This window comes from Coturnix japonica, chromosome Z (genome assembly GCF_001577835.2).
Source record: "Coturnix japonica isolate 7356 chromosome Z, Coturnix japonica 2.1, whole genome shotgun sequence".
NCBI lineage: Eukaryota > Metazoa > Chordata > Aves > Galliformes > Phasianidae > Coturnix > Coturnix japonica.
The window spans coordinates 47,683,340-47,698,303 of NC_029547.1; the positions used below are offsets into that span (position 1 = coordinate 47,683,340).

The 14,964-nt window shown below is 40.0% G+C and overlaps 1 protein-coding gene across 2 annotated transcripts in view; it reads right to left on the minus strand.

Moving 5' to 3' along the window:
* KCMF1 (potassium channel modulatory factor 1) overlaps positions 1-14,964 on the minus strand; it is a 53,536-nt gene that overhangs the window by 10,142 nt on the left and 28,430 nt on the right. For both annotated transcript variants that reach the window (XM_015849529.2, XM_015849531.2), the window contains one exon: positions 5,813-5,952. In XM_015849529.2, the coding sequence (XP_015705015.1) occupies positions 5,813-5,952 (140 nt within the window). The remainder of the gene's footprint in view (positions 1-5,812; positions 5,953-14,964) is intronic.

Below are 14,964 nucleotides of genomic sequence, written 5' to 3' on the forward strand. Positions count from 1 at the left end.
AAAACACAGACAGAGGTAAGCAATACCATTAACCTCACAACTGTGACTCCACAAACACCTTGAGATGCACTCCAGCAATTTTGAAGACTGATCTTAAAGTCTTACAGATTTCAGACTAAAAACACCTGCAGCCCAGAAAACTTTCCCCAAAGCAGTAAATACTTATATTAACAACACTTCGATGGTTAAATACAGCTACTATCCATGAATTTCACTCATACTTATACATACATTATTGCCTGTGGATCTCAGACTGTGCACGTTATGAATAACAATATATAGGTTGCTCCAAAAAGTAATGTACAATAACACTATTTGACAGCAAATCTCAGCTATAAAACAGTATCTTCAAAAGTCACCAACATTAGCTGTGCATTTTCGCCAGCAATAAACAAGAGCCTGAAAATCTATACTAGTGGATACGATCCACCTCTTTTCAGCTGCTGTCACTGTGCTGTTGGTAAGAAAATGTTGCCTCCACTGTTCATTGGCCTCAACAGATTGAAGTCAAAAAGGGACAAATTTGGACTATACTGCGGGTGTTGTAGGGCAGTCCAGCCAGAACTGACAATGTGCTCTGTGGTCCTGAAACTGCTTTAGGGCCTGGTGTTACTGTGTTGCAGAACAAAGGCTGTCTATTTCCTGACGTGACTCTGGATGTTCTGGCCTTCAGCTTAGTCAGTGTTGCAATTTAGTGTTCAGTGCTGATGGTTTGTTCCAGTTCCATGAAGTCCAGAAGGATAAGCCCTTTGTTATCCCAAACAACAGCATGCATTACTTCACCTGCTGAGGGCTGCATCTTGAGCATTCTTTTTGATGGGAAACTCACTCCATGGACTGCCGTTTTGACTCAGGCCCACAATGGTGACACCACATCCCATCACCAAGAAATGATGCAATGCAGGAAACAGTCATCTTCAGCCTCGTATTGGTGTAGTAGATCCTGACTTGTTCCTTCTGTTCCCCTATGAGCTGCCATGGGACCCACCTGCTGCAGACTTTGTGATATTCCAATGTGCCACCACTGCCTACAATGTGCTGAGACTGATATTCAGCTCTGTACACAGCTCCCTTGTTGTAACCCGCTGACTCACGGGGATGAGCTGGCTGAGACAGTTCTCATTTTATGGCGTGACAGCTGTGCACAGTCACTGCTGAAACATACCATGACTCGCTGCGTCCATACCACTGTTTGATCTGTACAAATGTCCACTAAGCATGGATGGATGAATATCAGTGGGCGCTGTTTTATCCCCACATGGAGGAATTCAGTGACACATCTTTTGCTTCATTGGTACTTCCAAGTCAGACACCACTGTGTCAGACTGCCCCTCTGCTGCCATCTGTCACACAGCAGCAACATGTAATGGAATACTGGTGGGAAGGTTCAACCTCTCCTGCTGTACCACCATCTGCCCCCTGACACTGTGGGTCAACATAATAAAATAGGAGGTATTACTTTCAGAGCAGCCCTCGCGTAATATTACACACATCTTCAGTACTTGTATGGAGGTGAGGATGATGTCTTAAACATGTTCGCTGCACATTCTCAGCTGCTTCTGACAGTAGCTTATATCTTCAATGACTACAATCAAGGAGATCTCATGCAGAAACTTTGGCCTTTTAAAAGGCTCTTTCTACAACATCTTCCCCCATTCATTTTCCTCATTATCTGTGTTTCTTCACAGGACCATTTCTCAGGTTTTTCGTCACTACAGATGCAATGCAAGCAGACACAATGCAGAGCAATGGACATTACAGAATGTGAGGGAAGACAAAACTACCAGCACTGCAGAGGGTCTGCTTAAGAGTTACCCATTTTAGATGTCAGAAAATAGCTTAACAGAAGCAGAATGAAGTGTTTAAGATGGACTACAACTTCAAGATGAAAAAAAGCCAAGATGTATTTCTCTACTCTATTTTAACTTCTAAAAACCATCTGAGGGCTTTTAGCCGGACTAAGGCTAACAACTTTGCTTTTACTGATTAAGTTTGATACTAGCCATAAATTCACCATAACTTACATGTTTTTAAAGTTACAAATAAGCTGCTTAATCTTCAAACAAGAACACAGTTCAAATCAAGCAAACGTCATCTTCACGGTACTCTTTTTTTCAAGCTACCTTTAATTAGAATCCCAACATGGAACGAGGGAATAATCATGAAAATAGATTTTAAAAAGCAATGCAAAGTTCTCCACATGTAACAGAATGGGGTCTTGGTGAAAAACAAATATTTCCCTGAAAACAGAGACTTCTCAGAAAAACATCATATAACAGAAAGTTCTGGAGAACAATGAAATAAATGTTCTCAAGGGAACTTAGCAGCCTAAACCTAATTCCAAACATGTACGAAATTTCAAGAACTCTCTCACTAGGAAAATATACTACAGCACTGTTGTACACTAAGAAAAATTCAGTTAGGCATTAGCTTTGGCAAAATACCCACAAGTTACTACACAGACAGAAGCATTGTTGATTAAGTGTGACACAGCTGAAAGTTGTTGCTAATAGAACCTGTTTAGTTTTCATAGGAGAAAAATACAATTCAGGATAACAGGTTTATAATTACATTCTTAATGTAAGAGGCTATTTTTTAACAATCTTTTTAAAAATGAAGTCAGTGTTGCTCTGAATCATGTCTGAAAGATGACTGTCGAGTCCTTTAACAATTAGGAATTAATCCTAATATCTGCTAGCTTCTAGAAATGTTATTCTACTATTACTGCCTCCTTATTTACATGTAAGGCATAAAACTACTCTGATCTTACAGAAATCCTGTCACTAAATGGAAGACACTAAAATCTTCAAGAATGAAGCAGAAGATAATCTGAAAGGTTTCACGACTGCAATAAAAGCTCGAGTCAGCTTAATCAGCAATATATTTAGGCCTTAAAGCCCCAAAGCTCATGGTCTGAACTGAGCTGCTGCCTTGCCAAATGTGACAAACCTGATGAAGAGTGACATAAAGTAGAAAATCTATCTTTATTCTGAAATGAGATTCATATGACATTCAACGTAGTTTCCAAATTTCTGAGTTTGTTTACAACACGAGAAGACTTATAGCAGAGTGCTGCATCATTCATTATGTTAGGCTGAACTGAAACCCAGCACCAACAGTATAATTACACTGATATCCATATTCTTTGGCACTTGCCCTATAAAATTTATCCTTACTTTTGCACTGGTGAAGAAATACCAGTAATTACTGAGATTTTAGTTTTCACCAATATCACCAATTTTTCTTTTTAGCATGAAACCTTAAGGATCTCAGTCAGTCTGAACCTTTCAACTCCTCGCACAGACACCAGTCTAGTTTTTTTATTCAAGTACCCACCATTAAACAATCCTTCAGGATTACACTGCCAAACTCATCCTGTTCACAAGTACCTAATTTTGCTACATTTACCACTGGCAAATACTGAGCAAAATCACCCCTCTTTCTTCAACAGCCCAAATACAAAAATGGTCAAATTCACATGTCAGAACTATTAACGGTACTTTTTGCTCCACCTCCAGTGGACTAGAATTCACAGAATCACAGAATGACCTGGGTTTGAAGGGACCTCAAGGATCATGTAGTTCCAACCCCCCTGCCTAGCAGGGCCACCAAACATACATCTTTACTAGGTCAGGTTGCCCAGGGCCCCGTCCAACCTGGTCTTGAACACCTCCAAGGACGGGGCATCCACAACCTCCCTGGGCAGCCTGTTCCAGGGCCTAACCACTCTCCTAGTGAAGAACTTCCCCCTAACATCCAACCTAAATCTTCCCTCTTTCAACTTAAAACCATTTCCCCTAGTCCTGCTATTGTCAGCCCTTTCGAAGAGTTTACTCCCCTCCTGGGAGTAAGTTCCCTTCAGGTACTGAAAGGCTGCATTGAGGTCACCCCGTAACCTTCTCTTCTCTAGGCTGAACAAGCCCAACTCCCTCAGCCTGTCCTCATAGGGGAGGTGCTCCAGCCCCCTGATCATCTTCGTGGCCCTCCTCTGGACCCTTTCCAAAATCTCCATGTCTTTTTTACAATGAGGGCTCCACACCTGGACACAGTACTCCAGATGGGGCGCAAAAGAGCCAAGTAGAGAGGGACAATCACCTCCCTATCCCTGCTGACCACCCCTCTCCTGATGGAGCCCAGGATCCCATTTGCTTTCTGAGCTGCCAGAGTGCACTGCTGGCTCATGTTGAGTCTTTCGTCCATCAGGAATTCTTTGACTTATTCTTGTAGAAAGACAGGTAAGGAATAAAGAGTGACCACAAGCCAAAAAAAAAAAAAAAAAAAACCAAAACAACAAAACAATCCATCCCTGGAGACTTGCCTAAGGTTTCAGGTAGAGTTCACCTTTCAACAGCAAAACCTACTGCAATTACTAAAAGGACAAGATGTAAGCAAAAACAGCTGCTTGGATGCCCAGGATAACACGATTTGATTATCTTAAGACTTTTTCATTAGTCATGTTATTATCTTTCACTATCAAGCACTCAAAGCAGCCTTACATCTTCTCCACACTAAACTTTCAGAATACTTGGCACAAACATATGCAGTCACTAAAGGATTAAGATACTGTCTTTTATTATTATTTGAATCAGGATAAAAATTTTGTTTTTGCAGGCTCACAAAAATCAAAGGCTCATTTTAATACATACAGTTTTTTCAGAAATCAGTAGGCTTTACAGACTGGCTTCTAGAAGCTGCAGCTGCAAAGGAGGACACGGCAAATTAAAAAACCCAGGATGTGGATACAGTGTTATGAAAATACCACTGACATCAAGTGGTGCAAACTAGAACTGCAATACAGACTCATGGAAAAAAAAAAGTCATCCCAGTGTGAATCTCCAATTGATGGTATGTTTGAAAGGTGGAGCATTTAAGAAAAAAAATCTGTATTACTAAAATTACAAGTGTATCAGTAAGGCAACTTACAGTTCTGCAGTGCCACTGACAGAAGTAAACTGATTCACTTATCTTTTCAAGAAAGATTAGAGCTTCAAAACTATCAAGTTACCTCCCCTAGCACTCCTTCATTCAGGATTCTTAACAGGCTTGAAAAGAAGGGTTCATTTTCTTCAAAAGAATTCCTTGGAAAGTAAACAAATAACCAGGAGATCAGAACAGAGAACCCTATGAGTAATTACTTCACAGTGTTTTACGAATGAGTAATCCACTTTAAGCAATCAAGTATTTTTAGGAATCCACGAAAAAAAAAGTCAACTATACAAGAGCACTTCGGAAGTCATTCTGTTAGCCTTGCTTCACCTACTCTGAAAGGCAGTTGGGAAAGTAGGAACTAATACAACATTAACACCCAAAAAGGTACTTTAAAGAAGTGTGTTTTAACTGGTAGAACAGTAGACACCATTAAAGAGATGGAGAACACATCCGTTCCCTTCCTGCTCCCTTGAGAACAAGTCACAGAAGAATTACAGCTTCTGCTGCATACAGAATGTAATTACAGTAACAAAAGACTGCCATAACTATGGTCTTACCCAACACCGTAAACTCATTTAGCAATTGCACACTGGTTGTAAAAAGGAAGCACAGTCACAAGAATGCTTTAAATGTTGTTCTACAGCTAAAGCTCCCAAAAGCAGCAACCTTTACATCACAGTAACCAAGCAGCAACCATAAAAGTAAAAAGGAAGCTCATTATCTGAGAATAACCCCCACCCCCCCAAAAAATGTTATCTTGAAGTGCAACTTCCTCTAAAGCATTTAAAAGAACTCATGCTTCAAGAAAAACACTGCACCCGTTTTCCTGAATATTCTATTTAATGAATTTCCACCACAATTAAAGAGTTCTGATGCTTCTTACCACTTCTGTTGATGTTTCCGCGTGCTCAGAAGTAACGTGTTCTTGAAGAGTTGTTTCTGTGTGACCCATTTTCCCACAATAAGGACAAGTGAAAGACTGTGGCTGCTCTACAGAGAAAGCTTCTCCACCATAGTACAAATCTGGAACACAAAATATTTAAATAGACGTTACTTCACAGTATTTCAGTCAATTACTTCGTTCACTTAAATATTTCTTTACGTACTTGAATATAATATCAGCAGCAAATTAATCTGGAATTTAACTGAGATTTCTATATTAATCCTCCACAAAAGCCATACACTTATATTCAAGAAGCCTTCAATTACTGATGACAAAACAGTCAGGATACAATTCCTTAATATAATTTCCTAATAGTCAGTAGTAGCAAAGAGTCCTGGCTGCTGCTGCCGACAAATCTTCACTTTTCCATCACTCCTGCTGTCCTCAGTACAACATCACTAGGATATTTTTAAATCACAAGTTTAGTTTTAAATTCAGAAGTCCTCAGTGACATCAATATTTGTGCCACAACAAAGCAACTGTTCAGTAGTAAGAACTTCTAGAAATATTTTAATATAGAAATTATACAAGAAAGAAATCTAACTACGTGTTGATGTCAAGCACTGATGAAAGCACATACTTTCAAACTGCTAAACAGCTCTCCATACAAATTATGCAATAAATAATGCTTTTCCTCTCTCCTCCTCTGCAGAAGTTAACGTATTTCACAGGAAACATGAACAAACTTCACATCCACATCAAGATTAGAAAACACATCTTTCTTGAGCAATTTGTTTAAAATTTATTTACTAGCATCTTTCTAGGACTTTATCATAAATAAGTGGAAGACTTTCAGAGAATTATGAATATTGTTCTATAAGTTTAAAAAAGGCTAAATCTGTAGAGCTAGAAGAACATATCCTGCATCTCAAGACAATATCAATCTAGTGTATTAGGAATATTTCCTTCTGGGGACATAAGTCACCACTTCCAAAGGTTTATTTCATCTTCTGCTAGTGAGCTGTTTTTAGGAAATGATGAGGAAGAGAAGCATTTTCATTTCTGTAGCCATACAAAAGATAATGTTGATGCTAAAAATACATGTACCTACAGTCTATTACATTAGCAGACATTACCTAAGTTATGAGAGCTAACACTCCAAAACCAACACAGGAAAACATGTTTTAATAACATGCCAGCATACAGTTAAAGATACAGGATGAACAAAGCTGTTCAGATAGAGCACACCACAGGACCGAGTTTATATTCAGTAGGTCCTTTTTCCTCTTACTTTGAAAAAGGGCTTCCAGAGATTTGAGAGTAAGAAATTCAAGTCGCCTTTTTCAAGAGGTATGGTAAAGTATACTAAGCAGATGAGAAGCTACACCAAAACAGAAACACTTCACATGCTGGATATAGGTTAATTCATTCCCAAGAGCAAGTGGCAGAAACCTACGTCCAACCATCCAGAGCAGAAAGCTCCCTTCCTGAATGATGAATCAACCATCTTTACAGAACATGCAGTAAGAAGTCACACAATAATCAACACAGTTCCAAGACTGAGGTGTTACAGACAATGTATCAGATACAGCACAGAAGACACAAATAATTCAGTGAACAAGGGATGGAGGCCCGGATGCTACTTCAGTAAATACATTTAACTGAGAACTCTTAAGAAAGTTTCCCCAGTGGTCACATTCAGACTCCTATTCCAGTGCTGCTAAAAACAAGAGTAGATGTATTAAAAATAACCACTATGCTGCAGCATAATGAAATATGAAGGATTTAAATATGCCGTTGTTTCAAAAGAAGAAAAAAAAAGGTTTCTTTAGAAAGTTCTGAAAAGTTGCTAAGTCGTCTCTGACTGGATCAACTGTATGCAAAGGGGAACAAATACACTTATAGAAGAATACATTCAAAAGGAAAAGACTCAAAGACGATTGCTAACTAATACAAACAAATACAAAAATGCTTCAGTGACAACTGGTGAAAAAATCCTCCATAATATTTTATTTGGGCAAATAAAAAGAGGCTGATTACACAAGTTGTTGCTGTATGTACTGATCTCTATGTAGTTACGAAGAATTCCAAATTTAACTCTATTTAATCTCTTCACAGGAAAACACTGTTCTCAAGGTAATCCAGCAATAACGTCAGCAAAGAAATCTGTATACCTGTATGAATAGCAAAAACACCATCAAACACAGACACTAGAAACAAGTGACTGTTCATTCAGTTGATCTTTTGATTTCCCTAAAGTATGAGTAGGAACCTCATCGTGATGACTAAATATTAAACTAATGATTGGAAAATGAAGAATTATTTTCTGCAGCAAACACATAGCACACACACGGGAACACTAAAGCTCTCTTCCTCTAAGGACCATTCCTAGCCAGGGAGTCTTACTCATATTTTCAAGTATTAGCAACTTTTTAATCAATTTGGATGTAACAAAACAACAACTGAAGACAGTAAGCTAAAAAAAAAGAAGCAAACATTGTTTAAAAGGCTTGTGTATCAAAGTAGCTTCTGTATCTCCAAAAAATTCCTCAAAATTACTAGGTGGTCTAAAACCCTCTATGTATTTTCAAGTAAAGGACTAAATAACATGGAGCCATTACCAATCTAAAGACAGTGAAGATTAGCACAAAGGTAAATATCTGTCTTACATAAGCTGTTAGCTCAGTACAGATGTCAAGAAACCCAACACTACATGCTGCTCTATCACAGAAAAGAGAAGCTTCACAAACATTGCCAAACTGTCTTCCTGGTCCTTGGTTTTTGAGAAAACCAAAAAAAGCCCTTACAATTAGAAGCAGTTTGGGGGAAAATGAGGGGGCTCCACAAATTACTGTTCTGATGCAATTGGCCCATCACCAATTACCATCCCACAAGAAATCTTTCAGATACTGCATTTTGACTATTTCCAAATGCTTTCCTACAAAAATGTCTGAGGACGTGGCCATCCTCTGGACCTCATCTCAGAAGAGCTGGGAAGTCAGGTAAGGCTGCTCAGTTAAAAAAACAAACCACACACAGATGAAATCACATTCCTAGAGAAAATTCATTACCCCACTGCTGATCAGTTAGGGGAAAAACATGAAGAGTAAGAGGACTGAACCATTGTCTAACAAGACAACCATACTTTATGAAGGTACAACTTCAAGCTAGACAATGTTTAAAAATTTAAGCTGCTCTTGAAGAAAATTAATTTTATGTAAAAAAAAATTGAGCAAAAATGAGCAGCTCTGTATTATCATCCCTCTACAGTTACAGACTACTTGTATTTAACACAGAGCTTTAACTAATACATTCAGAAACTTGGCAGGAGACTAGTAATGAAACAGAAGTACAATACGGTCCCTCAAATAAAAATCTGACTTTGATACAGATGATTCAAGACTATGTTTCACAGCAGCTTGTACTTGCTTTCTGCTTAAACATATTCCTTTACAGGGACACACATGTTTTTTGTATGAGCAACTTCATTTCAATTTGGTATATGCATATAAGTAAAAATACTTGTCTTAATTGTAGTGTGTTTACTTGAAATATTTTTGACAGTGCATTAAGAACATAAATGGTGTTAATACAACACATTAAAAATAATTACATGTTTCTATACTATTCATTAAGAAATTGTTATTCAAAATATTAGTCTTAAAATTGCTGTCTGTTCTCCTTTGCTACTTGTCTTCTGAGCAAAACCATTCTAAAGCTTGCTCTGCTATAGACATGAAGAAGTTTTTAGGAGCACTCTGTTTATAAACTTTTACACCAAGGAAGGGACTGACACTAATCTTAACCAGCTTACTCTGAGCAGGCAGCGATTGACAGTGCTGCCAGGGCAGTTCTGGGAGCAGGCACTCAGCCTTGGCAAAGGAGAGCTGAGCAGGGCCAGCCATGCACTGGGGATCTGTGAGCAGGGCAGAGGCTCCCTTCTGCACAGGCTCTGTGTGATGTCTGAGGCCTCCTGGTAGAGAAGTATCAAAAAACTAATGTGAGCTTGGCAATAGGCCATTATGCCAGGGCTGGAGCACTGCCCTGCAAGGAAAAGCAGCAGACCAGGACTAGTTCAGCCTGGAGCAGAGATGGATTTGGGGCACTTGCTGCCCCCAAGCCTACAAAGATTGGAATAAGCCAGCTTCTTCAATATGGAACACTACTGAAGGACAATAGGTTATCAGAAAAATGTTTCCCCACCACACAGTCAAGCAGTGGAACAAGATATCGAAGAACAGAATACATTATATTGAGTTGTCAGGAAATTACAAAGATCACTGAATCCAAATGTCAAACTACTTTGACACTGACAGAGTCAAAAACATACCACTGAGAACATTCTCCGAATGCCTCTTACACTGACAGGAACAGAGCAACTGTCTTTCTAAGAAGCCTGTTCCAGTGTCATATTATCAGCAACAACGTTTTTCCTGATGTCTAGTCTGAACCTTTTCCAACAGCTTCAAACCACCTCCATCCTTGGAGGCAGAGGACTGGGCTAGGCCCTGATTAAGGTGATCTGACTGCACAGTCAACCCTGCTAACAGAATCGCAGAATAACAGAATGGTGTGAGTGGGCAGGCACCTTAAGCCCACCCAGTCCCAAATCTGTACATGGGCAGGGCTGCCCCCACCAGCTCAGGCTGCCCAGGGCTCCATCCAACCTGGCCCCAAGCACCCCAGGTATGGGGCACCCACAGCTTCTCTGGGCAGCCTGTGCCACTTCCTCACCACCCTGTCTGTGAAAGATTTCCCTCTAACACCTGACCTAAACCTCTCCTCTTCTAGTTTAAAACTGTTCTCACTTGTCCTATCACTATCCACCCAGGTAAAGAGTTGATTTCCCTCCTACTTATAAGATCCTTTTAAGTATGGGAAGACGGTACGAGGTCACTCTACAGCCTTCTGTTCTCCAGGCTGAACAAGCCCAGCTCGCACAGTCTGTTTTCACAGGAGATGTGCTCCAGTTCTCTTACAATCTTTGTGGCCTCCTATGGAGCCAATCCAACAGCATTACATCTTTCCTGGGCTGGGGACTCCAGGCCTGAATGCAGAACTCCAGATGGGGACTCAATAAAGTACGCATGGACAATTCCCTTCCCCTTCCTGCTGCCACCTCTTTTGATGCACCCTAGATACAGTTGGCCTTCCAGGGATGCAAGTGCACATTTAGGCTCACATCAAGGCTTTTATCTACCAGGCAACCCAAATCCCTCTGAGCAGGGTGGCTTTCAATTACCTCTTCTCCCAGTCTGTAGGTTTCTTACAACAGAAGGCTGGACCACAGACACAGTTCTTTCTGAACAGAATTAGCTCTGATTGGTGCTATGACAAAGTGATGCAGTCATAAAGCTGTACAGGTACAGCTGTACATCTAGATTCCAGTATTCCGGAAATCATAAATGCTGTCCCTCCCTACAGGTTGGAGGGACCTACTTCCAACTGTTAATATCTTCGCTCAGCTCACTGGAACTCTCCCATTTCACTACAAATGACTGCAGAGCAATAATCACACTTGCTAGAAAAAAAAGCCAACTGAAGTTAAATCTAAAAACAACTGACAACTCTTTCTTTGATAATGTGAGCTGCATCACTAAGACTAACAATCAAATCAAACTGGGATAATCAACAATGCTTATTAGGCACTTCTTAGGTTCCAACAGGTAGAGAGGGTCCAAATTAATACAGACAGAAAAGAAAAATTAAATTTTGGACAGGGCAGAGGAAATGCATGCTTGCACACATGTGTGTCCAGCAAGATGGCTGAAGAATTTGACATAAGAAAACTGGCAGAAGGAATGGGGTTCCCCAACCCAACAGAAGGCTCAAAGTATATCTAATATCAGCCTTTTATGAAAGAAATGCCTCCTATTTTATTATGCTGGCCCATAACAACAGAGACAGATGATGGAGGTATGGCAGTAGAGGTTGAACCTTCCCAAATATCACCATTACATTTTGCCACTGCTGTTGATGTCAGCAGAGGGGCAGTCTGACACAATGGCATCTGACAAGCAAGTGAATATGAAGCGAAGTTACATAACTACATTTCCTCCATGTACAAAAAAAAGGCAACAGCTGACTTGATGAACATATCTGACGACCAACAATGGACATAAACACAATGAGGTAGTGGGTGTTGCATTTCAGAAGTGATGACAGTAGGTTATCTTCCCTAGGCTCTCGTTCATTGCTGATGAAGACACTGCTAATAGTGAAGACCGTAAAGAATGAGCGCTCTGTAGTTGAGAATTTGCTTGGAGAGGGGCAGTCTGACAGAATGGCATGCGAATGCAGATGAAGCAAAGACATGTCACTGAATTCTTCCGAAAAGAAAAAAGGCACTGACATTCATAGATGCCTGCTTAACGTTTATGGAGATCAAACAATGGACACAAGCATAGGGAGGCAGTAGATGGTACATTTCAGCAGTGGTGACAGCAGATCATCTTCACTGCTGCAGATTTTTGAGAGCGTGGCATGCAGAGTCTTGTTCATCTCTAATTTTCATAGCTAGTAGTGGTGACTATGTTGAAAAATAACATTTTGTAGCTGAGAATTTGCTCTAACAGTGTTATTGTACTCTTTGTATCTGTTGTAGTTTCCATGGAAATAAATAGGAGGCAATACTTTTGGAGTTACCTAAAGGTAGTTCCAGAGGAAATGAAGTTACTTTACTGACAGTAAAAGCCTGCAGGGATGAGATGCTTCAGGAGGAAGCTCCACATGGATAAAGCTCCACATGGATAAAGCTCCACATGGATAAAGCTCCACATGGATAAAGCTCCACATGGATAAAGCTCCACATGGAAAAGCTCCCTGGATAAAGCTCCACATGGATAAAGCTCCAACATGGAATAAAGACTCCACATGGATAAAGCTCCAACATGGATAAAGCTCCACAATGGATAAAGCTCCACATGGATAAGCTCACATGGATAAAGCTCCACATGGATAAAGCTCACATGGATAATAAGCTCCAACAATGGATAAAGCTCCTACAATGGCATAAAGCCTCCACATGGAATCAAAGCTCACATGGATAAAGTCCACATGGATAAAGCTCCAGATGGATAAAGCTCCACACTGGATAAAGCTCCACATGGATAACAAGTCCACATGGATAACAAGTCCACACTGGATAAAGCTCCACATGATAAAGCTCACATGGATAAAGCTCCACATGGATAAGCTCACATGGATAAAGCTCCACATGGATAAAGCTCGCACAATGGTAAAGCTTCCACATGGATAACAGCTCACATGGATAAAGCTCCACAATTGGATAAAGCTCCACATGGATAAAGCTCCACATGATAAAGCCTCCAGATGGATAAAGCTCCCATGGATGAAAGCCACACGGAAAGCTCCACATGGATAAAGCTCCACATGGATAAAGCTCCACATGGATAAAGCTCCACATGGATAAAGCTCCACATGGATAAAGCTCCACATGGATAAAAGTGGAAAAACAAAATAACAAGAAAAATAACTGCCAACTTACACTGTGAGCAATAAACATTGGGAAAGGTTCTCTGGAAGTGGTAAAAACTCACAGAAGGAAAACATTCTAGGCTTGGCGGAACAGTGCGTTTAAAGACCCTGTTGCCAACAGAATATTCAATCAGATGACATCCAGAGTCTTTTTTCAAACAAACTTAACTCTTCCACAACTCTGTGACTCAGCAAAACACACGTTTACTAGGTAGACCTTGTTCTAGCAGCTGAATACCACAGAAACCTTAAGTCTAATTCCAGTTAATCCAGTCAGAACTCACACTGCACATTAAGGTTCTCATCACTTAAAAAGCTCATTTTGCCCCAGACGTAGCCACAAAAGATGTCAAGGCCTTTTATGACACAAGCAGCAGAGGTAGAAACTGAAGATATGTTTATCTAGAACTTTTATTAAGGTAATATAAGAGGATTCTGGTGAGGTATTCTATCAACAGTTTGTATTACCTTGCCTTTACAACTGTCGTGTTAACATGGAAGGCACACACTTATCATAAAGCACCCTAACAGACTGAAGTTCTTTTTTTAGGAAAAAGAAAACCATAACATTTGCTGTGAACTTCTACGTTGTCCTTATAGTACCAACACTACAATGACCAACAGTACCTGGCAAACACCTGTTTTTAAACACAAACCTACTACAAGTTTTACTCTTTGATCTCTCAGAAATACATATGTTTATTTTATGCCTTAGAAGAAAAGCATCATATCAAACGTATTTTAAACTCTATCCATGTTATGGGATCATTTAACCTGTTTGTTAAAGAATAAAGTATCTTATAACAGAGACTCTGTAAAGAGTGGAGAACAATACCACAACTGTTTTGTACCTCATCCACCTTCCAAATTAGTACTAGCCCACACTTCTGACTTCTAAAAGACAGGTGTGCCAGTAGGATGGTTCAAGGCTGGTTGCCAGAAATCACCAGGCCTCCTTACTCATTTTCAGTGTTCTCACATGGGCTTCTATACTAGTTTCAAGTCCCCAGGGAAGTAAAACAAACAAACAAACACACAGTGACAACCAAAGCTCATTGAAGACACCTGGAGGAGCCCACTGTCTGCAAAACAATTTGCAACATTTTCTTTTCTTTTCTTTTTTTTTTTTTTTTCAATTTGCCTACAAAGCCTAAAAATTCACCAGAAGGTAAACAACGTTATTTTCCTCTATGGTGGAGCAATGCCAGATATGTAGAATTGGTCTATATGATTAACCATCCACTGTAAGCCTGAACTTGTTCACAGTTTTAAAAACAGTGTGCAGAACTACAGTTCTACAGTTCTATAGCTGTCTGCACATAGGCAGTGGGTGCCCATCTTTTTGGCACCAAAAGTAATGCCTATCTATTTTCATGGAAACTACAATATGCAGAGAACACGGTAACACAATTTGATAGAGCACATTCTCAGCTTCAAACCGCTGCTTTTCAACACAGTGACCACCATTACCTATGGAAAATGAGTGATGAACAAGAGCCTGTGTGCCACACTCGAAAAAACCTGCACCAGTGGAAGTGACCCACTGCCAAGGTCACCACCGCTGAAACATACCATATCTCCTACTCACTTACTGCACTCACATGCACTGTGTGCCCTCCATAAACATTCACCAAGCATCAATGAATGTCAGTGCG